The 22,393-nt window shown below is 41.0% G+C and overlaps 1 protein-coding gene across 11 annotated transcripts in view; it reads left to right on the top strand.

Moving 5' to 3' along the window:
- ARID1B (AT-rich interaction domain 1B) overlaps positions 1-22,393 on the top strand; it is a 398,476-nt gene that overhangs the window by 99,424 nt on the left and 276,659 nt on the right. For 9 of the 11 annotated variants that reach the window (XM_088795342.1, XM_074333747.2, XM_074333743.2 and 6 more), the window contains exon 3: positions 20,640-20,789. The exons of the other annotated variants lie outside the window; for them this stretch is intronic. In XM_088795342.1, coding sequence (XP_088651468.1) covers positions 20,640-20,789 — 150 coding nt within the window. The remainder of the gene's footprint in view (positions 1-20,639; positions 20,790-22,393) is intronic. 11 annotated transcript variants of the gene reach the window in all.

Here is a 22,393-nt window from a genome sequence, read left to right as displayed (position 1 = left end):
CCTCCTGCTCCTGTTTCTCTGTTACTCAATGAATCAAAGACCAGCGTATGTGCATTTCAGTGCCTGATCCTGGCTGACGTGCAAAAACCTGGTTGCTGGTGAGTTTGGGAAAGCAGGGGTCTGCATTTTCAGCCCCTCTATTAGGAGGCAGAGTTGGCCTGTACAATTCTGACACTGGATACAATGGATGTGCTTTTTTTCCACATCCACATGGTGTCTAAGCATTCTCAGACACCAGTTGGGTGCTAAAGTTGAACTCAATTCTGACACTATGTACCCGGAAATACCATCGGTTCCCACAGGGTAAGGCCAAGTCCTACGAGACGCCTGCCCACCCCGACTTCAGCTGCCAATCATAAGTCCAGGTTGTCTGATTGGCTATAGATCCGGAGTTTTCCAGGACCTCTTCCTTGGGTTTAGTTAATTTGCCGGAGCAGCTCACAGAACTCAGAGACATATTGTACTTAGGAAGTCACCAGTTTATTATAAAAAGATGTAACTCAGGAGCAGCCAGATGGAAGCGATACGCAGGGCAAGGTGTGTGGGAGGGTGGGGCGCCTCCACGCTCTGAGCACGCCTCTCCCTGAATCTCCACGTGTTCACCCACCTGGCAGCTCTCCAAACACCGTCTTTTTGAGTTTTTAAGGAGGCTTCACTACATAGGCATGATTGATTAAATCACTGGCCATTGGCCGTGGATTCAACCTCCAGGCCCTCTGCTGTCCCTGAGGTTGGGGTGGGGGCGATGGGATAGAAGGTTCCAACCCTGTCATCCTGAGGTTGGTTCTCACAACCAGCCCCCATCCTTGGGTAAGAAAGTTACTCATTAACATAACAAAAGACACCCTTCTGCCTCTCATCACTTAGAAATTTCATGGATTTTAGGAGCTAGGAGGACAAAGACCAAAAATAAATTTCTTATTATAAATCACCATATCACTGCCTTCTATCAGACTCCTAGGTTTCGAGGAATTACCCCAATACTGAGAGCATGTTCATAGGCTGGGCAGCCAGAGGGTGGACGGGTGTCCACCACACTGCTGCTGTGTGTACGTCCTGGCCTCCGTGTGCTTCCGGAAGTTGTTCCTGGTGAGATAAGTGTTGTTATCATGTGATTATTTACACAGTGGTTGACCAGGAAGTTTACACAACAGCCTCACATTCAGTGAGCTGGAAGGGGTGCTGTAACACCATTTTATAAGGGGTGAAGGACTTGCAGCTCTTACGGGCAGCACTGGAGCCTCACCCCACGCTCTGACCCCAGAGTGCACGCAGCCTGTGCCCACTGCCCCAGCCTGCAGGGCACCGTGCCCAGCTGCAGGGGGCTCCGCAAGGTGTGCTCACAGCCGGCACTCTCGCGCGGAACCTCCTGCACGGACAGAGACGCGGGCCAGCCCACCTGATTCTGCCAGGGCTGGTGGGCATTTTGCATTCTTGTTCTGTCCGCTTGTGTTGTTTAATGCTGTGGTTGACTGATGCCATATGTCATTCAAATGGAACCTGTACTTTGGCAGTAGCGTGACAGCCGTTCAGCTGTGGAGTACAGCAATAAAAATTATGGAAACAGTATCTGTTCATTAGACACTGGGATTTACCAGCGCTTCTGTGGCTGTGCCTCACAGCTCTGCACTCGGGCAGCTGAGTGCAGCGGACGAAGCCTGTGCACTCTTTCCCTCCGGGAGCCGTGTGTTTGTGGAGCCCTTGTGGATTGCTGGAGAAGCCAGGTAGGTGAGCAGTTTAAAAGATTCGTCAGTGGGAAATATGTTTTGGGAATTGACTGCCTCAAAACAAGTAGTGTAAGAGGTGTTTTAGTTGATTTGTTTGTGTCATATTCAACACATGCAAATTCTTAAGAATTTTAAGAAGTCTTAGGTAGTTTTTCTGCTAAGGGATAGAGAGCTTGTTTCTTACTGTTTTTATGAAGTATGACACCAACTCCTGCTGTTGAGTTAAGATAGAAACATGATAACATGCGTGTTACGTATGTGCAGAGGGGTGTGTTTCCTGTGTTTTTCAGACTAGTGGCAGGCGCATCTTGTAGGAAAACTGAGTCAACTCTTTCATAATGGTGGTTGGAAAACAAAGCAAAAACAGCAACAATATAAAGATCTCAAGCCCTCTGCAGCGGCAGGAGGCAAACTGTCACTAGCTGAGAAACCTTCCAACATTAGGAGAGTTTAGAAGCTGGTCCTGCTGGGGTCCTGCTGGGGGCTCCCCCTTCCCCCCCCTCCCCATATGTATTTGAGCTGCGAGGTGAGGTGGGGGCCCGGTGGTAAGAGAGTGCAGGCTAATGTTACTGGGAGGACAGGACCAGGCTGCAAGGTAGAAAGGTAGAGGAGAGAAAGTGATGGTGAAGAGAGATTTACTGGAGGTGTGGGGGGGAGATACCTCGAAGTGAAGAATGACTGTCGTTAGTAGGACGGTCAGATGGGAAGAGGGATGTGATAGGAGGGAGAAGGCCGGAGGTAGGAACAGGATGCTGGTGATGGAACGAGGAACAACTAGGGGGGACCTGCTGTGATTGTGTTAGAGACAAGCTCACTCCAGAGCATTCGGAGGGTCGCCCACAAGCTGCTGCAGTGTTGAAAGTGTGAAACACAATGCTTTATATAGATTAAGAAAATTTTATAATTATTTAAAAAGTGTGCTGTGAAAAACTTGCGTAAGAGAAAAACACTGATGGTTTTTGGTGAGTGGTGGTTATTAAACTTTTATTTTAGAAAATATTAGTTAACTGTGTAGCAAACAAGTTTTAAGTTAACAATAGGGTGTATAGTCATTTTCTCATGTTTCTAATGCAGAGAAAAAGGAGGGTACAGACCGTGGTTTAGAAGCGCGTGTGTACAGGTCTGGGGTCTGACAGAGGTCAGAAGGGATTGCACGTGCAGTCGCGGGTGTTTGTGCGACTGCACTGTCACAGTGTGGTGACCTGGGCCTGCAGGACTTTACACAGCTCAGCCTGGTGACTTGTGACTGGCGCACGTCTGCCACCCCCAGCCCCTCACACGCCCGCCACCTTCCCTGGCTGTAAGGCCTGGAGCAGCCTCTGGGGGCCGCCCTTCTCCCCTCAGCAGGCTGCTTGCTGCTGCTGAGAACCAGGCTGGGCGGGACCCACTGAGGTCTGCCTGTGGTATTGGAATGTTTGGCTGTGTCAGATTTGAAATTTGTAACGTAGCAGAAGAAATGTGAAGACATTGGGTAACTTCAGTAGTTTTATTTTTGAAATAAATGACTATGTATGCATGCATATCCATTCACATGTGTACATATATATGCATATGTAATATCACCTATAACACATTCAAGCTCCTTCGCCTAATGTCTGCACATGTGTTGTGTCATCTCTCTCTCTTCAGACTCTGAGGACTGGGGCCTTGTCCCTCAGCACTCGACTGCCTCTGTCACCCATTATGGGAACTTTAGTCTAAGTGGTAGCCATTGGGGGTATGATCAGTGTTTGTTCATGTGGATTAAAGGGGAGCAGTTATAGCAATAATCCCAAATGGTAGATATTCCTTAAAAATGACTACATGGTTTTAGCGTGTGTATTTGATTTCAGAGAGCAGACTGTCGACCTCCCTATCGATGGCTGAGCTGGGTTAAAATGGGTGGTAATGGGAGGCTGCGTCCTGACAGTGTGTGGTTCCGGGCGAACTCTTAATGGGCTTAACATTTTCCTACCGGCAATCCACAGCTGGTGTTTGAGAATTAACTATAAGTCATTAACTTGACTGGTAACTCGTATGTTTGTGTTTTAAAATAAAATGTGCTAATTTATACAGAGTTCACCATTCATACAGCCAGTATTTTTTTAAGCATCTGCTGTGTGGACAGTGTGGCCTTGGAAATTAGTCAGAGTTTTTCTCTAGCATTACCTCACACTGGACCAAACTTTTTCTCATTCCCTTAAAATGTTCCTGTCTTTCCCAACCGGGTTTCTGTTACTCAACTGAGATTCCACTTCTCTGTCCTCTGTCTGCCCAATGAGAACCAGCCCTCCCTCCAGACCAAGGTCCAGGAATTCGGGTCTGAACAGCATTTCCAAATGTTCCCGGACTTGTTTCCCCAACTCCTCCAATGGAATTTGCTCCCTTTTCTGCTGTGCTGCTCTGTTACCGCTCAGAATCTCCCTGTTTATCCTGAGGTGTAAACACGTGTTATCTCCCCATTCTGCTTGTAAGCTGCGTATCTTACTCATATTTGTATATTCTGTGGGGCCTGGGATTATCCTCTTGAAACTTTATTGCTCAATAAAATGTTGAATCAATACATGTGATACAACGAAAAATTCAGAGAAGATTGAAATCCACTTGGGAAAACAAAGCGTGGATACAGATACCAACTATAAGGGAGTCTTGCCTTACCTTTCTCTTTAAATTCTGTGGTTTGTGTGAATCAGGAGACCAGAAATAAGACGTTTTGAGGTTCTTCTCTGTGAAAGAAGAGTAATTCTACCCCTTTTCATAGGACTGTCTTGGAGTTAAATGAGATCATTTGTATGAACATAGTTTAAAAAGTTTAAACGCGCTCTGTAAATGCGAAGTGCTGGTATTATCATAAATGTTATTTTTTAGGGGTAACATATCATGATGATGAGGTCTGTCTGGTTTTACTGTAGTAACTCATTTTGGAGAAGAGTCAGAGCTGATGAACCTTGTACTGTAGTTGGTGGCCTGGGGGATTTCGTATCGAGGCCTCGCGGCAGCCAACAGAGTGAGGTTCTGATAAGAGGACGGACGGGGGAACCTGAGGTGAGCGAGTGTGAACTCAGGGGCGTGCTTTCTAAAGGATGCAAACTCAGTGACCACAGCGGCCTTCACTTTCTTCTGTTCCCTGTGTTGGTTGGCGGGGGAACTCTCGTGAGACACCCAGCGTGTCACCCAGTGCCTCTACCGAAGCGACCTTTCCCCTGAGCATTGAACTTCTCGGTTATATCGAGCTGTCGTCATTCTTCTTAGCAGCGTTATTGCAAATCCCAGGTAGAAGGAGTCATCATTTTTTTCCCAAGTGGTTCTTCCACAGCGATTGTTTGCCTCAATGTTTCATATAAACCTCAGAGTTACCCCAGGGACGTGCTGGTCAGGAGTGTCACATTTGGGGTCCTCTGTGCTCTCCCCACCACGGGACAGACATGGTACCTTGTCCCTGCGATGGGTTACTTCTCTTCTTTTGAGATCTATGCAGAAAATCAAAAGAAGTCCTAGCCCTTCCTCTTCACTCTCTTTCATTTTAAAATTTACTCCCATCTCATTGTCCTTGCTTTGTGTCCTCTGGAATTCAGTTCATTCCATACTTTTCATTTCATTATTTTTCTGCCACTGGAACATTGATGCCCACCGTCCAGCACTTGCCTCTTGCTCACCACGGCACAGCCTTACTCTGATTCTCAGTTCAGGACTGTGACCTGACGGACCCCAGCTTCACCTCTGCCCTTTCTTGCGTTGACTGCCCTGCCCACTTCTTCCGGGGGCTGCTCAGGGTTGTTTGCCTGCTCTGTGGGGTGTGCGCCTCTCGTTTGCAGTTGTCTCGTGTTGAGCTGCTCCAGCCGTGCTTCTCTTTCTCTGGCAGTGGCACTGTGTATTGCTGGCAGCTGCAGGGAGGGGAGAGGAACTTCAGGAACCAATATCCATGGACACCGATTTATTCGGGTGTAGTATCGCTCGAAACAGTTTTCCCTGAGATGCTCTGAAAAAATCATCCTCGAATGCAGTGTTTTAAAACTGTTCATTGTGATTCATTAGTGGGAGCATGAAAGCCAAGTATGAGGCTGCAACCAGAACTTTTTTTAAAAGGGAAAGAATTTGAACATAAAGAAAATGTGAGTGTGTCACATGTAGTAAGCGTGTCATGTGTATTCAAGGCTGTGATATAAAACATAATTCGTCTTTTGATTTGGAGTCAAACATTTGAAAGCCATTGCTCTGATTAACCTTCAATACTTGTAAGTTCCTTTGGTTCCCTACCCTTTTTCCTTCTAATGGAAATGTAAGAACCGGGTGTTTTTGTTTGTTTGTTTGTTTTGCTTTTTTGTAGTGGAGATAAAGTAGAATTAGAATATTGTCTGTTTGCAGGACAACCTGATGGAGAATTGAAGGCACAGTTACTTGATTTACCAGCTGCACAACGTGGCCTGGCCACCTAAGCAGCGCTGCTTCCGAGCACAACCCCAGAAGGAGCCTGCAGTGAAGGCAGCCACCGGGGACACCCCTCTGCAGATGGGGAGTTCCGTGTGGGAGGACCCGTGAAGGATGGGGCACCCGGACCCTAACACTTGGTTTATCCTGGACATATGGAGGGATCGTAGTCTGCTAAGTGGGTGGTGGGATTTTTAGGTTTATTAGGCTCGCACCAGTACAGGGAGTGGAGGACATTGGAAAGAGGTTTTAGGAACCATCAAATGACCAGACACTAGTGTTGCTGTGTCGTTTCTCTGGCAGTAACAAAGCGCTGCAGGTTTGACGTGATTATTGAATATAGCATCTCTGGTTAGAAAATAGGGCCGCCCGTCACCAGTTCCTCATACTTGTCTTGAGGTGGGGAGCCCTGCTGACCTCGCGGTTTCTTGTCTCATTGGTGCTCTCGGGCTTCACCGATCTTGAGAGCAGTATTCTTGGAAGGAGACTAAATCCGTCAAATGAGTATTTGGAAATCATGCCCGCCTCCCTAAAGGTACAGTGCATCTTTTAAAGGATCCATCCAAGTGAAAATCATTGTGGGCTGTGCTTGAAACCTGGCCTTTTCATTTTAATGGTACGTAAGAAATTGTTTTCTTATAGTTAAAGTAGAATTAAAATGTGGTCTAACTAGAAATATTTTGGCCCAGTTATCCTTATTTGTCTCACTGGGCTGGAGAATTGTACCGTGGGACAATTGTTTTATACTCCTTTATGTTGTAGCAAAGCAGTTAAATGACTTGTGTGTTTCCCCAAAGTCTAGTGACTTCCTGCATGGGTGCTTAGAGCGGACAATCCGAGGTTACGTCTGTGTTAAAGTATACTTTTGATGGATAGATAATTAGGATCTGATGACCATTTATTAATTTTCATAATGAGTAGGTTAGAATTTCTACTTTTAATGATGTGTTAATATAAGTAGAGGAGACAGAAGAAAGACATGACACTTTTAATTTACTGAGAATTGTACATGAAGTAAATCTTCCTCTGCCCGCCCTCAGGTATATTTCTATTAATAATTTTTAAATGTCAACATCCTATATTTGGTCCTGACCCATCTTTTGGGAATATTTGGCACATGTTGTTCAGTTTGATGAAATAAGAAAAAACTGCAGATTTTCTTAGGGGAAATAAATCATTTTCTCTTTTTTAATATAAACATTTGCTTTGAAATATATTTGTATTTCAAGGGCTTTGATATTTTATCCAAAGCTTCCTTTCCTCATACTGCCTCAACCACATAATGGAACTCCTCTTAAACTATCACCCAATATCACAAGTTTATCACGTAAGTTAAATTTATGTGCTAAATGACTCAAAATGAAGACACTCCCCCCTTCCTGCTTTTGCCTTGATTATATGGTGTCTGTGTTAGTAGAAATTTTATATCGTAATACTTTCTAAATTAACTTAAACCACCTATGTTTTTAAATTTTAGTTTTTAAAACTTAAATAAATTGTGTACATTTTTCACTTACAGCCATTGTCGTTTTTACTCACCTATCTCCGTTTTTTCAACCCCTTCCCACTCCTGCCGCTTCCCTTACGTTCTCGAGCTCCCCAGCTGTCTGTTCTCACACCACTACTCTCTCCTAGAACAGAGCAAGGTCTCCACACTGGGCTCCTGCTGTGCTCCTGTCGCAGCTGTGCTCCTGTCGCAGCCCGAGTGTCCATTCATAACCTCGCCTCCATGCTTCACTTACACGGGGCTGCCGGTCCTTACGCTCAGTGCCTGATGTCACGGGAGAGTGGGGTGTGCACGGGGGTGGGGGGCAGGTGCAGAGAGAGCTGAGTCCTATTTGTGACTCTAGCTGGGTTAAATTGTGCAGGTTTCCTAACCCTTGATCTCAATAAGGAGAGAGGTGAGTCAGTGATCTCTGAAATCTCTACCAGTCCTAACAGTGCGTGATAAAGTAACTCGCAATAACGTGTAATTAGGCTTAGCCTTCAGAGGATGGGGAATGGAGGTGTATTTTCAGTTTCAAACAATAGCTGATTGATCCAGATATGTGTTGGATATATTTTTGAGCACTACCCCACCCCACACCCCCAACTCAGAGTATGATCCAAGGAATAAAATGCGAGGAGTTAGTTTTCCAACCACTGATGTGCATATACGAGTATATTTCCTCTAGTCTTACCTTTGCGTTTTGGGTTAGGGGAGAAATCACTGCCTTGTGAGAGAGATGGGGTTAGTGGTGGAAACATCTTCTAATGCAAAAGGCGTCCTTTATTCCCACTCTTCATTATTTGTTATGAGTATATTCTGAAAGTCAGCCTCCCCCCCAAAAAAAAAAAAAAAAAAAGGCTAGTGATGCTCATTTGAAGCCTGTCCTGTCCCTGGGTAACAGGACAAAGCCTGCAGCCGCCTCCCTAGTCTGAGCCAGTATCAGTGCCTCCATTCAGGGAGGCTGCCAGGAAAGGTCCCCACGCTGTTCTTCCCCTGGGGCGGGCTGTCCTTAATTCTCAGTCTCCGAGGAAGACATTCATAGCCAGGTTGGGGTCTTGGCTGTGGTATGTGGAGAAGTCTGACCCTTTTGTGTCACCATCGCTATTATTTTTCTCCATATACGTCATTTAGATTTAGAGATGGATAGATTAATGAGTACATGTTTCTCCCTTAAAAATACCTGATTGAACACTTAGACTGTATATTTTTAAAGGATCGTGTTTAACACAGTGTAGTGTTTGAAATTCCCACTTTTGAGGGGCTTGGTGGGTTTTTACTCACATTTTCATCAACTCAGTTACCAAAATCAAAATCATTCCCTGCCTCCCTCCCTCCCTTTTTCTCTTCCTCCTTCCCTGCCTCCCTAAATCATCCCCCCCAAGAATAAAAAAGATACACAAAGAATATAGAAGCAGCTAGTTCCCTCACCCTCAAAGGGTGAGCTGTAGATTGTTGGTAATACTGCAATCATATAGTTCCACCCTTTGACTCTTTTATTAAAAAATAAACAACTTTAAAGCTCTATTTAAAAAAAACCACACACACACACACACACACACACACACACACACAAGGAGTTGACATACATGGTATAAAAGCCCCGAGGCAGAAAGAGCCTGCCACAAATGGCCTCTCTCCCCCGCTGTACCTCCACCATCATGTTCCCCCTCCTTAGAAGATACCAGTTATTGCTTGTCTCTTCATTGGCTGTTTTAAAATTCTGATCTTATTCTGGTAAATCCCTGTTTTCTCTGTTTCCCCCACTCCATAGTTATCTCAAATAGAACCGTCTTTTCAATCTAGCATTCACCACACATGTTCCAGTCCTGCACTTACAAAGTTGACATTGCAGCCTCAGCAAAGGTTATCTCTTTAAAATTCTCTGAAATTCCCCTTTGGCACATCCATTTTGGCAGCTGGGTTTATATAGGAAAGTGGTAAAGCTCTTGGCTCCTCTTTTTGTGCTTTATAAAAATAGAATTCTCTGGCCAAAAGGGCTGCTAGGCAAGAAGCGCCTTCCACAGTTCCCATCAGCGGTACTTGCTGAGTATTTTTACCTGTAGTAAATGGTGTCCTTGCCAGGTGCACACCAACTGGGTGGTGTTTTAAAACATGCAAATACTGTAGCCTGTCATTTATTTTAAAGCCTCATTAGACAACCCTGCCGCTCTAATGTGTGAGGTACTGTTGTGCTGTTTTGATTTTTATTTTGTAATCTTTTCTGTGAAGACTTGTTTTAAAAATGGAAACAACGATTATATTCACTGATTCAAAACTACCTGTAGCAGTTTGGGCAATAAGAGGAAAGCTGGAGACTCCAAATTGTTTTCCAGTGCGGTGTGTTCGTTACTAAATACATGCCACCACGTGACTCTTTTCTTGGGAAAGTAGTTTCTTGGCTGGAGCAGCATAGGCCTGTGCCTTTATTTTATTTGTTTTTTATTTTCAAGTAGCTTTTTCTAGGAAAATGTTGCGTCTGTTAGCAGAAGTGACCTATTTATTACTATAGATTGTCTTCAGAGCCCTTCATTTTTTTCTGCACCTACTGTCACCTCCACGGAGATAGAACAAGTCACCTTGGTGCACTTCCTGGTTAGTGTTCTCTAATTTCAAAATGACTGTTTGGTAAGGAAAATACTTAGTTTTCGTTTTGTTTTAAATGTAAGTGCTGGTAGCCTAGATGTCAAAGCTGCCACATTAGAAGTAAGCATGGCTTCTTTCACTGCTAATTTTTTTTCCTGCTTATATTATTATAAAATAAGGTATGTGGACTCATAGGGAAATTTTCTCCCCTGTGATGACTTACGAAATATTTTAGATCAGTTGTTTTTATATACTGGTTCTCTTCAAGGATAGGCAGTGTGAATGAACAATCTTTTGTTCTTAGGCACCCTCCCCCCACCAAATTTATATACATTGAAAATACATTCCTTTTTTTAGCTAAAATTTTCAGAATGAGATTTATCGTCTTGCTTGCGTACTACACACATATTTTCTTTCTGAAGCTGCATTTTTTTTCCTGTAATACTTCTGTTTTATCAAAAAGCACAATGCAGCCTTTATAGAGCTGTGATATCGAATGCCCTCAGTGGATCCTTGGGAAGAAAGTGTTTTAGAGTGCGTAATTAGGGCACTTGAGCATAAAACTACAATTATACACTTGTGTGTTAATTTTGTGTACAGTAAGACTTTAGTTCAACACTGGTTGTAAATGAGGGAAGCATTTTACTGCCAGTGAATGCCTGCATTTTATGAATACTTAAACAAAACTTCCCCTAATTGGCTGACCTGGACGGAAAGGTGAAAACAGCTGCAGTTAGGAGGTGGAGGAGAATACAAAATGTGCACTAGAGGTTTCTTTTTCAAAGTAACTAGAAAAGTAATCTTACTTTTGTGTATAGCCATGCTTGCTGTGCCTTTGGAATCATTCATGCTATTTTAGTTGCTATTCCAAAATAAAGACTAACAGAGTGAAAGCAGTTTACATAAGCCAATGAAAATAATCAAGGGACATTATAGGGTAGATAGCAGTTGACAAAGAATATTTGATCTGGTAGAATAAAGGCTTTGGTTTGCGTTGGTTGACCATACATTTGCTAATCAGATTTTAAGTACTGACGTTAGGGGGCACTCCTTGAAGCTTGGAGTTAATTTTATGAAAACTAAAGGCTGTACCACTTTACAAAATGGATAATAATGTTCCAGAACTTGTTACCCTCAAGAGGTAGCATGAACTAGAAATATAAATTAATTTAAGAAGGGTATAAATAAATTCATGGGTAATAGAATGATAATGATTATGAGGAAGAAATAAAGGCTGCTCAGGACGGATCCCTGAGTTTTGGAAATTGAGGTCATGAGAGGAACTACCATTTAGTTCCCACGACCATTCAGAACGTTGGTCTGACCTAGTATTCGCTTAAGCTGTGATTTGCTAAATATAGAGCTGTTGGACTTCGAATAAGCAGTGAAATTTTGTAAGCAATTAATTGTAAAGAAATCCGAGCGAGATTATTTGTATATTATTGTCCCTGTTACTTATGCTTATACAATCTTATATTGTGTGTACCTGTTAAGGAAGTTTTAGAAAACAAATTTGTCATGTAAAAGGACTTACTACTGATGACAAATGAGAACTTCTCGACTACAGTTCACAAATCAAAACGTGAATTTATTTTATGATATGAATTACAGATTTTTTAAGCTAAAGGAGAGCGTAGCCAGATATGTTGGTTATTTTTCAGTCTGTAAAACAATAGCAATATTTGTGGCCTGGAAGTTACCTGATAGGAACAAGGCCATCAATGAAAATAGAAGTGGGTTCCATAGCAGTGTGAGCCGTGTAACTCGCTTGGCTTGTTGTTGGTCACCAAGCATGTTCTGGAGTAAAGACACGGTTTGACCCCTAAATGCTTTTCCAAGTCCTTCAATCCCTGGTTGTCTTTTTTCTGTTACTTAAGGGACGCTGGACAGAATTTGAAGGAATTTAGCTTTAGTGTAACAATGCGTATAATAAGCACTCAATATGTTGATGTTGTTTCTCATTTTTCAAGCGTGAAGGAGTAATTTCAGGAAATTGTGTAGTCCTCCCCCCCCCCCCCCCCCCAGTCAAGCTTAAGGATAAGATTTTTCTTTTTTAAAACAAGAATGGAAAAACACACACACACACAAAACCCTAAATTGTTTAGAAGTCTCATTTGGGAACTTAGCTTAAGGGACTGTAGATTGGGGAACAGTTGTAGGATCTTGACCTTGTAAACTTTATTTATTACATTCCAGCACATTGTTTTTGACTGGACATGTTGACATCATAAAATTTCCTCATGCAGTTGGTTCAACCACACATTGGCTTAGCATCTGAATTCCTGGCTGTGGGGAATTTTCAGTCTGTCTCTTATGCATGAAAAATAGCGTTTGATCTTTCTGTGAAATTGGAAGCCAGAAGAATTTGCCACAGTAATGACTAAAGTGTAGCTGTTGTGATTTTACAATTTTTTTCCTATGCTTTTGTGCCTTTTCATTTTGTAGAATTTACCTGGAGGGGCTCAAACTTATGATGAAAAACAAACAAATAAAAATTAAGGAGGTTTCTGCTGTTAAACACAAATTGTTATAATATACTTTTTGATAACGCTTAGAAAGACATCAATAAATAATCCAAAATAAATTGCATTTTGTACTAGATTCATGAAAAACACTGAGTTGGTTTAAGAAATGATAGATAACATTTTGGTGTGTATTCTTCTAGGCTATTAATTCTTTACTCACATATCACACATAAACAGATTTTCATATTCAAAAATTGCATCATACTGTATATATTGTTTTATAATCTGCTACCCCATAAGCCCTACCTCAATAACCCACAGACAGACTTTCTTGCTGTTAAATACATGTTACCCACAATGAGATTCATTAATTTTAATAGCTCTAGGCTATTTTATTGAACCCCTCCCTTTTTCTGTTTACCAATCCCTATTGATGGACATTTAGGCTGTTGCTTATTTTTGAGTGGCAGTGCTACCATGGGGATGCAGTGAACTTCTTGCTGCACGTAACCTTTTATATACTTGTTTCATATTTTTTAAAGATCAATTATCAAAAGTAGGATTCTGGGTTAAAGGGCTATCATTTCCAGGCATAGTATGACTTGCCTTAGATATTTGAATTTATATCCCCACCATGATTATTTCAATATGCCCGATTTCTGTGTAATACTTTAGATTATGTAAAGTGAAAATATGAAAACTCCCTGTTAAGCATCTAGAAACAATCATAATTTATCAAACAGGAAATTGACATCTAAGCATAAGTAAGACTGGAATGGTTTTAATGTAAACATATAAAAATGTGAAAATTTAGCTACTACCTTTGTTATTAAGTGTCTATACATATTCTGCTAATATTTTTAAAGTTCTAATTTACATACAGTAAAATGCTCAGATCTTAAGTGTACAGTTTGATGCATTTTGGGAAGTATGTATACCCATGAAACCACCACCCCAATTAATGTACAGAATATTTTCATCACTCTCAGAAAGTTTTCTCATGCCTCTTTCTAGTCAGTCACAATATCCCACGACCACTGTTGTGATTTCTGTCACTGTAAATTAGTTTTGCCTGTTTTTGAACTTCACATAAGCAGATTATGCAGTGTGTTGAATGTGTATACATTTCATACAGTTCTTGAAGGAAATGTAGATACCAAGCCAAGCTGTGCTCCTTAGAACAAAAGGATTTGAAGCTGATGTGTAAAATTCTGTAGAGTAAGAACAAGAGGTCTTTTCAAAGAAGTTGGACCCTTACCTTATACTATATACAAAAATTAACTCAAAATGAATCACAGACCTAAACATAAGAGCTAAAGCTGTAAAAGTCTTAGAAGGAAATATAGGGTAAAGCTTCATGACGCTGCATTTAACAGTGATTTCTTGGATGTGGAACCAAATACACAGGCAACAAAAGGTACATAAATTGGACTACATCAAAATTAAAAACTTTTATGCATCAAAGGACACTAGCAAGAGGATGAAAAGGCTACCCAAAGAATAGGAGAAAATAATTGCAAATCATATATCACATAGGGATTAATATCTAGGATATATAAAGCACTCCTGCAATTCAACAACAAAAAGCAAACAACTCTATTAAAAAATGAGCCAAGGACTTGAATACATTTTTCCAAGTAAGATAAACAGATGAACTGATCAGCATGTGAAAAGATGCACTAATCATTAGGGAAATGAAAATGAAACACATAATGAGTATGATACCACTTCACACCCACTAGGATGGCTATTACAAAAACAAACAGAAAATAGTAAGTCTTGTCAGGGGTGTGGAGAAGTTGGAACCCTTGTGAACTGCTGGTAGGAATGTAAAATGGTACAACCACTGTGAAAAACAGTATGGCTGTTTCTCAAAAAATTCAACAGAACTACCATATGATCAGCAGTTCCATTTCTGGGCTGATATATAAAAGAAGTGAAAGTGTAGACTTGAACTGATATTTGTATGCCCATTTACATAGCAGATTTATTCATAATAACCAAAAGATAAAAACAACCCAAGTGTCCACAATGGATGACTAGATTAAAAAAGAAATGTGGATATACTTACAATGTAATATTTTTCAGTCTTAAAAAGAAAATTAAATTCTTATGCTATAACATGAATGCATCTTGAAGGCATGCTAAGTGAAAGCAGCCGGAAACAAAAGGACAAATATTGTATGATTATACTTACATGAGGTACCTGGAATAACTGGATTCATAGAGACAGCAGAATGGTGGTTACCAGAAGGGGTTGGGGTGGGGGAAAGGAATGGGGAGTTGCTGTTTAATGGGTATGGAGTTTCAGTTTAGGATGGTGAGGTTCTGGAGATGGAGTGGTGATGGTTGCACAACAGTGTGAATCTACTGAATGCCAGTAAACCATACACTTAAAAATAGTTAATATGGTACCTTTTATGTTACGTGTATTTTACCATAGTAAGAAAAGAACAATAGGTCTTTAATCTGGAAAGCTGAAGATATGGAGAAAAGTGCTCATTCCATTACATAGCTTAAAATTAGTTTGTTAGAATTCAGAAATGGGGAGTTTCCCCTCTATTCAAGATGGCTGTGGTAAGTTTAGGACAGTGCATAAAGTGTTTCTTTTGATTTTACATTGTTTGCCTCCAAAAGGAGAGACACACTGGTAATGCAAATAGATTTAGATAATCCAGAGGTGACAAATCCACAATAGAAATTAAGGTATATTTTCAATATGTCATAATGGAATAATTCTCATAATTTCCAGGCTCACATCAAAGTGTTTCAAGTGTTTTTATGAGCCTTTGTGGACATAGAACGTTGGACTGGACCAGGATGTAGCTCAAGGTGGAAAGCTCTTACATTTGTGTGTCAGTGGTGTGTCATTTATAGCATGTGGTTCTCATACTTATTCCAGGAGATTCAGTCAGCAAATAACCGTTGAGCGTTTACTACAGGTCGGGAGTCTGAGTTCAATGAACTAAACCGCCAAGGCTCCAGCTTCTATGGAATTGACAGCCCAGGGGGTGTGGTGACTGCTTGTGATCAGATAAACTGGAGAAACCCCACATTTAAAGGTGAATGAGCTGCTTTTTAAGGATTTCACAGATCCTTGAATGTGTTAGTATGTTTTAGCTTTACAGTATGTGTACTTCCTAAACATTTATGACTATAGAGCTCATTTCTGTGAGTTAATAACTTGCCAGATCAGTGTCCCTTGCAGGAGCCATAGTGAAATGTTGGCATAAAGTCCTTCCTGTCAGAGATTTACCAATCAACAGGAAAGTTAGAAGACCATAATGAAGTCTTTGGTTTAGTCCTGCCCCAGGCGAAAGTTCTGGAGCAGATTAGGGCACCTGGCCTAGTAGTCAGGGATGGGTCTGTGGAACACAGTCCTAGGTGGACCGCGCACCAAAGCCGCAGAGCAAAGCCCTCCCTGGGCTCCCTCCCGCCCTGTGTGTACAAGTACAGGAGAAAGGTAACAGACGTTGTGTCACTGCACCGAGTCGGTTTGGTTAACATTTTGTCACACTCGCTTCATCTCTTTTTTTTTAAGGGAAAAAATGCGAGGTTGAAGCTCCACCTCATCTTTTCCCTCTCACCCTTCCAGGAGAGTGTCATAGATTTCCCTTTCATAGCGTATTTTTATACTTTTACTATATAGTGCATTCATAAACAATATGTACTACTATTTTTGTCTATTAAAAATGTATAGGAATAGTATCACACTGCATTAACCTTTGGTTACTTGCTTTTGAAATTCAGCATTATATTATTAAAATTAGAATGGTTTTGATATGTGGGTCTTACTCACCCTCAACTTTAATACTGTATAGAATTCCAGTGTATGACCATAGCGAAATCTGTTTTTTCCACGTACCTACTGTGTGGAGTTCCATTGTGTCCTCTTTCTGGCTCTTGTCAACTGTACTACATCGAACATGCTTCCTGGGAGGCACGTGAATGTTCATGGGTACACGCACGTATTTACAAGGGAAATTGCTGGGTCAGAAGTCAGTGCATCTTTAAACTTAGTGGGGAAACTGCTTTCTAAAACTTCTTCAGAAATAAAAAAGAGGAAGAAGCTAAACCTGGATCATTTCTTCAATTTTGAAGTATGAGCAAAAAGTCCAGGGTGAGGTGAAGTGAGAAATGGGGCCTGGAGTCTTGCTCCTTTCACATTTAAGGGATGCGGAAGTCACTGCTCAAACCCTGTATCAGAGCCGTTCCCTCAAATAAATACTTAATGTAAATGAATCCTTTCTAGCAGTGCTTTCTCTCTCCAGTGATGTTTGAAAGCAATCAGTTTTTTGAAAATTGGAATAAATTTTTTGCTATTGTGCGTGTTCACGCTCCACTTTAAGATCTTCTTTATTTAGAAGTGAGTGAAATAAGTTCTTGTTTTGAAATAAGCAGAAAAGCTCTGATCCCAGGAATTTTCTGGAGATTCCCATTTAGTTTAGTGATATTCTTTTTATTCAAAGCAAACCAAAGGTCCTGGGCATTTGCTGGGCATTGATGCCTCAAAGGTTAGCTGGTCCTCGCCGGGGGGCGCTGCTGTTACTGTGGCGTTTGGTACTGTCGCTTGTTGGATGGAGCCACCGGTACTCAAGATTAGGATGGTACAAGTAATTTCTACTGTGTAATGTGTCCCTTCATTGCTTTAACATTTTATAGAATAACAACTTGGTTTAGTAATCCGTTGAACAGCATTCATTCATTCAACAAACACGTACTGACTGGCGGCCCTCTTCCAGGAAGCAGACCCTGAGTGTGGGAGCTTACAGTCTAGTGGTGAGGACAGAGAATACACACAGGAACGCATAATTAAGGGGTTCACTAACTAAATCAGATCATCTCCCCTGTGGTGAAATAAAATTGGAACTGGCATGAGAATGGTGGGTGGGGCTATGCCCCGTTAGTTAGGCTGGTCAGGGGAGGGTGGCATGCGAGCTAGACAGGCTTTGTATCCTCAACGCTCAGCACTTAGTTCCTGGTACTCGATAACTTGGTTAAATTTCACTTGCATCTAACGATCTGGTTATCTTATTTACCCTGAATATGGTTCAGAGCTAAGAGATCGACAAAAAGACTCAGTAGCCAAAATTGATTTCACAAAACTTAAGGCAATTAAAGTGCTTCCCTCATGGATGGGTCTCCTGGGCCTTCATAATTTTAGCAATGTAGTGGGTTTCTGAGTCCTCAGCAGATTCCAGTGAGGGTCGAGATCAGGGTGACGAGCAATGGCTGAGTGCCCTGATGGCATGTGAGAAGACAGCTCGCAGAGCAGAGCTGTGCTCCGATGTGTGCAGACAGCATGCAGCAGTGGGCTCTGGGGCCTGTCGATTTCTGTTTCATAATAATGATTATTTGGTTTAAGATTTCAGAAAAGCATATAATAGATCTTTGAAAGCCCTGCATCTAAATTGATGAAAACAAAAACAATATTGGTCATTAAAGAATTAGGTTTTGATTCCAGACAGTTGAGGTATTGTATTTAATGGTTTTAAAGGTAAAACTTCAGAAATAATTAATATTTTAGATCTAAAACAGCACCTTGTTTTTAATAAGTAATAGTAGCATCTGTGTAGAATTCCGAGTAGGGTTATTACGTTGCTGGTTATAATATTCATATGGATTAACAGATAAGGTAGCCCCATTGTCCAGATGGAGACGTAAGACAGATATCATTATTGACCATATGTGCACAACTGAAGGACGTTAGGATTTGGGTTTAGATTTTATGTTTCTAGCTCCGAGACTCTCAGGTGAACTGGAGTTAGTGTTCTCTACGTGGCTCCCATTAAGGACAGGGGACCAGATGATGGGCACGAGAGCCCAGGGCTCCCCGACGGCCCGTTGTGCTGCGTTGTCAGCCACAGTGTGAGGTGCCTGTTAGGTGGGTACCCAGTGGATAGAGCACGGATCTGAAAGGACAGCGAGAGGCTTTTAATTGTGGAAGACGGTAAGAACGTCCCCCAAGCAGAGGCGTTTGATGGCTCCCCCTCTGAGGTTTGCTGTGTTCTGCACCTTTTGCTTGGCTCCGTTGGACATTCGCTTGTACTCTCCCCGCCCTCCCTGCCTCTGAGTCTGCCTCCCCTGCACCCCAACCTGCCCCAGAGCTTTTCAGAGCTGAAATAGATAAAGATTCTAGTACGTTGGTGACTCCTCTAGTGTTAGTAGACGCCTGTAATATGTCCTGTTGTTTTGCTTAGAAATAAAGCGCGACCCGCCCCCCCACCAACAACACTTCCATATTGTGTGTAAGGGTTTCTGTAAACCAGAAAGTAAACATATTACAGTGCAATTCAGAGGGGAGTTGCCGCTGTGTTGACTGAGCTTTACAGCCATTTTAACACTGGCAAAAGTGTTATCCTAACTGCTTCAAATCCAACTGCAAAGATGCTTGTGTGAAATAGAGTATTAGATATCAAATCTAACATATGGGTGTTGAACGGGAGGATGTGTGTTGTGGTAGTTAGTGTATGGTATTCTAGCATGTGGAGTTGTATTTTATGGAAATTCTTTGGCTTGGCTTATGGCAGGGACATACATTCATTCTGAGATACCAAGCTGTAAAATAAACACAAGCAAAGAATTCAACTGAGCTGTTAAATGATTTTCGGTACAAACTTGTCTGCTCTTCTACTAACTGAAGGTCTGTGATGAGAGGGATTTGTGGGCCATTGTAGCCAAGTATTTTGTGATCATTGCTTACAGATCTCAAAAAGAATCTCAATTGGGTCAAAAGGAATATGAACTTGATAACATTTTGCCTTTTCCTTCATTGTATGTGTTATGAATTGCTGTGCTAATCGGTTTTAGAGGCAGAGTATTTAATATTGTCTTTTTGTCATTCCCTCTTTTTCTTCATTCAGCATTCTATAGTGAATTTGTTTTTGAAATGTGTATCTGGACTGATCACTGAATTCTTAAGTGTGTGGGCTGATGGGGCTCAAGCTCTTGGCGTTCTCAAACGGACCATATTGTGTTATTAACTCCACCATTCTCGTCTCTCGAGTGATTTTTGCCATCCTCATATCTTGTTTGTCTTCTCCTGATCTCTCTCCCAATTAGAAAAAAAAACCCCAATAGATTTCTAGTTTGAAAAAAAAAAATTATCAATGGTGTACTTACTTCATGAAGAAGTACTTTCCTTTACACAATGATTTCTAGGATTTTTAGGTTCATGTGAATTAGAGATGCAGAAGACTCATTTTGGGCCATATTTATGTTTGTATCTCTAGTTTTTGCAGTGCAGTATACTTCGCTTTGCATCATTACCTGTTTTATCAACTGGTAACATGCTATCCTTGCATTACATATGCGTATCCTTCCTTCAAGAACTCATATTGATGCGTGTATTGTTTGATATTCATAGTATTATTTTCTAAAGGTGTTTCTTTTGATTGTAAAGCAATGTAGTTTCTTTTTAGCAAAAGCAGTCAGTGGAATTGCTAACATAACTGCTATGGTATGTGCTGCAAATGTAATTGGGAAGTTCTGACCTTAGTTGAAACTCACATGCACCCTGTACATGCACCCAAACCACAAACGTTCTACAAAATACTCGTTATTGAACTTGGGTTGCTGGAGTCCATTTTCATTGTGAGTGGTGCATGAGAATGGATTAGCATAATGCTTCTTTGACTTTCTTAGCAGAGACTATTTTTTAATGTCAGTATTAAGAGCTCCCCCTCCCCCACACACATATACACACACTGGGTTTTTATGCAGTTAATCAATATTTGATATCTGATAAAATGTTATTTTTTAAAGCAAAGTCAAATTATCTTTTGACTTCATTGATAGTATAGGAATAGAAGGCAGTATGTCGATTTATGTAAGGGAGAGATTATTAAAAATATTGAATTCAGTTGCTTAGCGAAGAACCCTCTTCATGTTGCTGAATTGAAACCGTGTTTGATTTCACTGGATTGCACTTTCTGACTTTCTCTCTTTCTTTGCCTGACTTTTGGACAGATGCCCCCTCAGTACGGACAGCAAGGTGTGAGTGGTTACTGCCAGCAGGGCCAGCAGCCTTACTACAACCAGCAGCCGCCGCCGCCGCACCTTCCGCCCCAGGCTCAGTACCTGCAGTCCCAGTCCCAGCAGAGGTACCAGCCGCAGCAGGTGAGGCCCCTCTGATGCCCACGTCTCTCTTCTGTCCTCAAGGGCCCGATGGGCTTTGACGTGGCCTCCTGTTCCATTTTAAAAATCTTGTTTTCATTGAGAAAAAAAGTAGTTAGAGAAAATGCAAGACTGTAACCTAATCTGAACTGTTCGTTCGTTTGTTTGTTTATGGGTGGATGTTTGAGATTGAAGGGTAGGAAGAATGACTAGTTTAATATCTTCTGACATTCCTGGATAGTGACAGCAGAAAATGTCAGTCCTTTCATGTTCTTTGTCATTTGTGTTCTGCATCTTTCAAGAAAGTACTCTGTCACTTTGAGGCTTATTCAGGAAAACGGTTTTATTGATCATTTAATCTTTGCTAGTTGGCACATTCATGGTATTTTTATCTTGAGCTTTTTTTGTTTTTGTTTTAATGGTAAGTGCCACTATATCAAAACGTTGTTGCCTTTGGCAGTTATTCTTCTTAAAGTAGCTTATAAACAGATAATCACTTCAATTACAATATATTAAAATACTAAAGGGAATCGTGTACTTTAAGTATATTAAGCAGTTTCTAGTTTAAATTAGCCTCATTAAGTAACTCTGGGAGGTAATTGGGATATACATTTCAGTTTCCATGACTTGTACAAAATAGTAAATATACATTTGGTAAAATGATTCAGTTTCATCTTGTTTTAGAGACTGTCACTGAGTGATATGAAAAGGCGTTGTGAGCTAGGGTCCCTCACTTTGAATCCAGATGAAACTTTGATAGCACTTCCAGTCATAGCATCATAATGTAACTTTCCATTTCACCTTTTCCTGTCTCCTTTCTCTTCTATGTGGGGTAGGTGTGGGGAAGAGAGTGACATTGACTATTTAGTTTTTAAGGTACTTCTTACACATTTTGAAGAGGTTGTTGATACTAAGCAAACTGTATAACTATATGAAACTTAATTTTAATAAATTCTGGTGATTTCTTAAGTATTATCTTGGGTTCATTGGAATCTCCCCATATAACTTTTAATTAAGTGTTCTAAAGGGCATTTTGACTTAAAATATGTTAAAACATGTTAAATCCTGTCTTTTGCATATATGATTTCAAAATTTTGGTATTGTATAAAGGGATTTATAGAGGTAGGAATGTACATTATTTCAGAGTTATTTGGTTTAGTCTTTTATTAAAATGTGGGAAAAATAAAAACCCCTTTCTTATTTCTTTTTAAGTGTGAGAGACTGGTATCTGGGTTTATGATATATAAAGTTATAGGCTTTTCAAGGGCCTTCAGAGCCTTATTGAACTTCTCTGTAGACATAGACTGTTTTGTCATGTGCTTAAAATTTAAGGACTCAATAGAGAAATTACTCATTTTACTTTGGTGTGCTAAAATGAATCTGCTTGTAAAACCAGTTTGATTAAGGATTCTGCGTGCCTGTCATTTCCTTTAAGACCAAGCTCAAAATTTATTTCCTTTATGAAGCAATCACTATGACTTCTACCACATGGCAATTAGTTATTTAATATCCGTCACATTTAAATATTTAAAGCATACTACAGGTATAATATTTTAATGAATAGCATTTTAATGGGCTTAGTTTAGGTCTATTTTATGCTTTGATTG

The sequence above is a fragment of the Rhinolophus sinicus genome, chromosome 2 (genome assembly GCF_057876585.1).
Source record: "Rhinolophus sinicus isolate RSI-liver-muscle chromosome 2, RSI-T2T, whole genome shotgun sequence".
NCBI classification, from domain to species: domain Eukaryota; kingdom Metazoa; phylum Chordata; class Mammalia; order Chiroptera; family Rhinolophidae; genus Rhinolophus; species Rhinolophus sinicus.
This window is presented reverse-complemented; position numbering and strand designations above follow the sequence as displayed.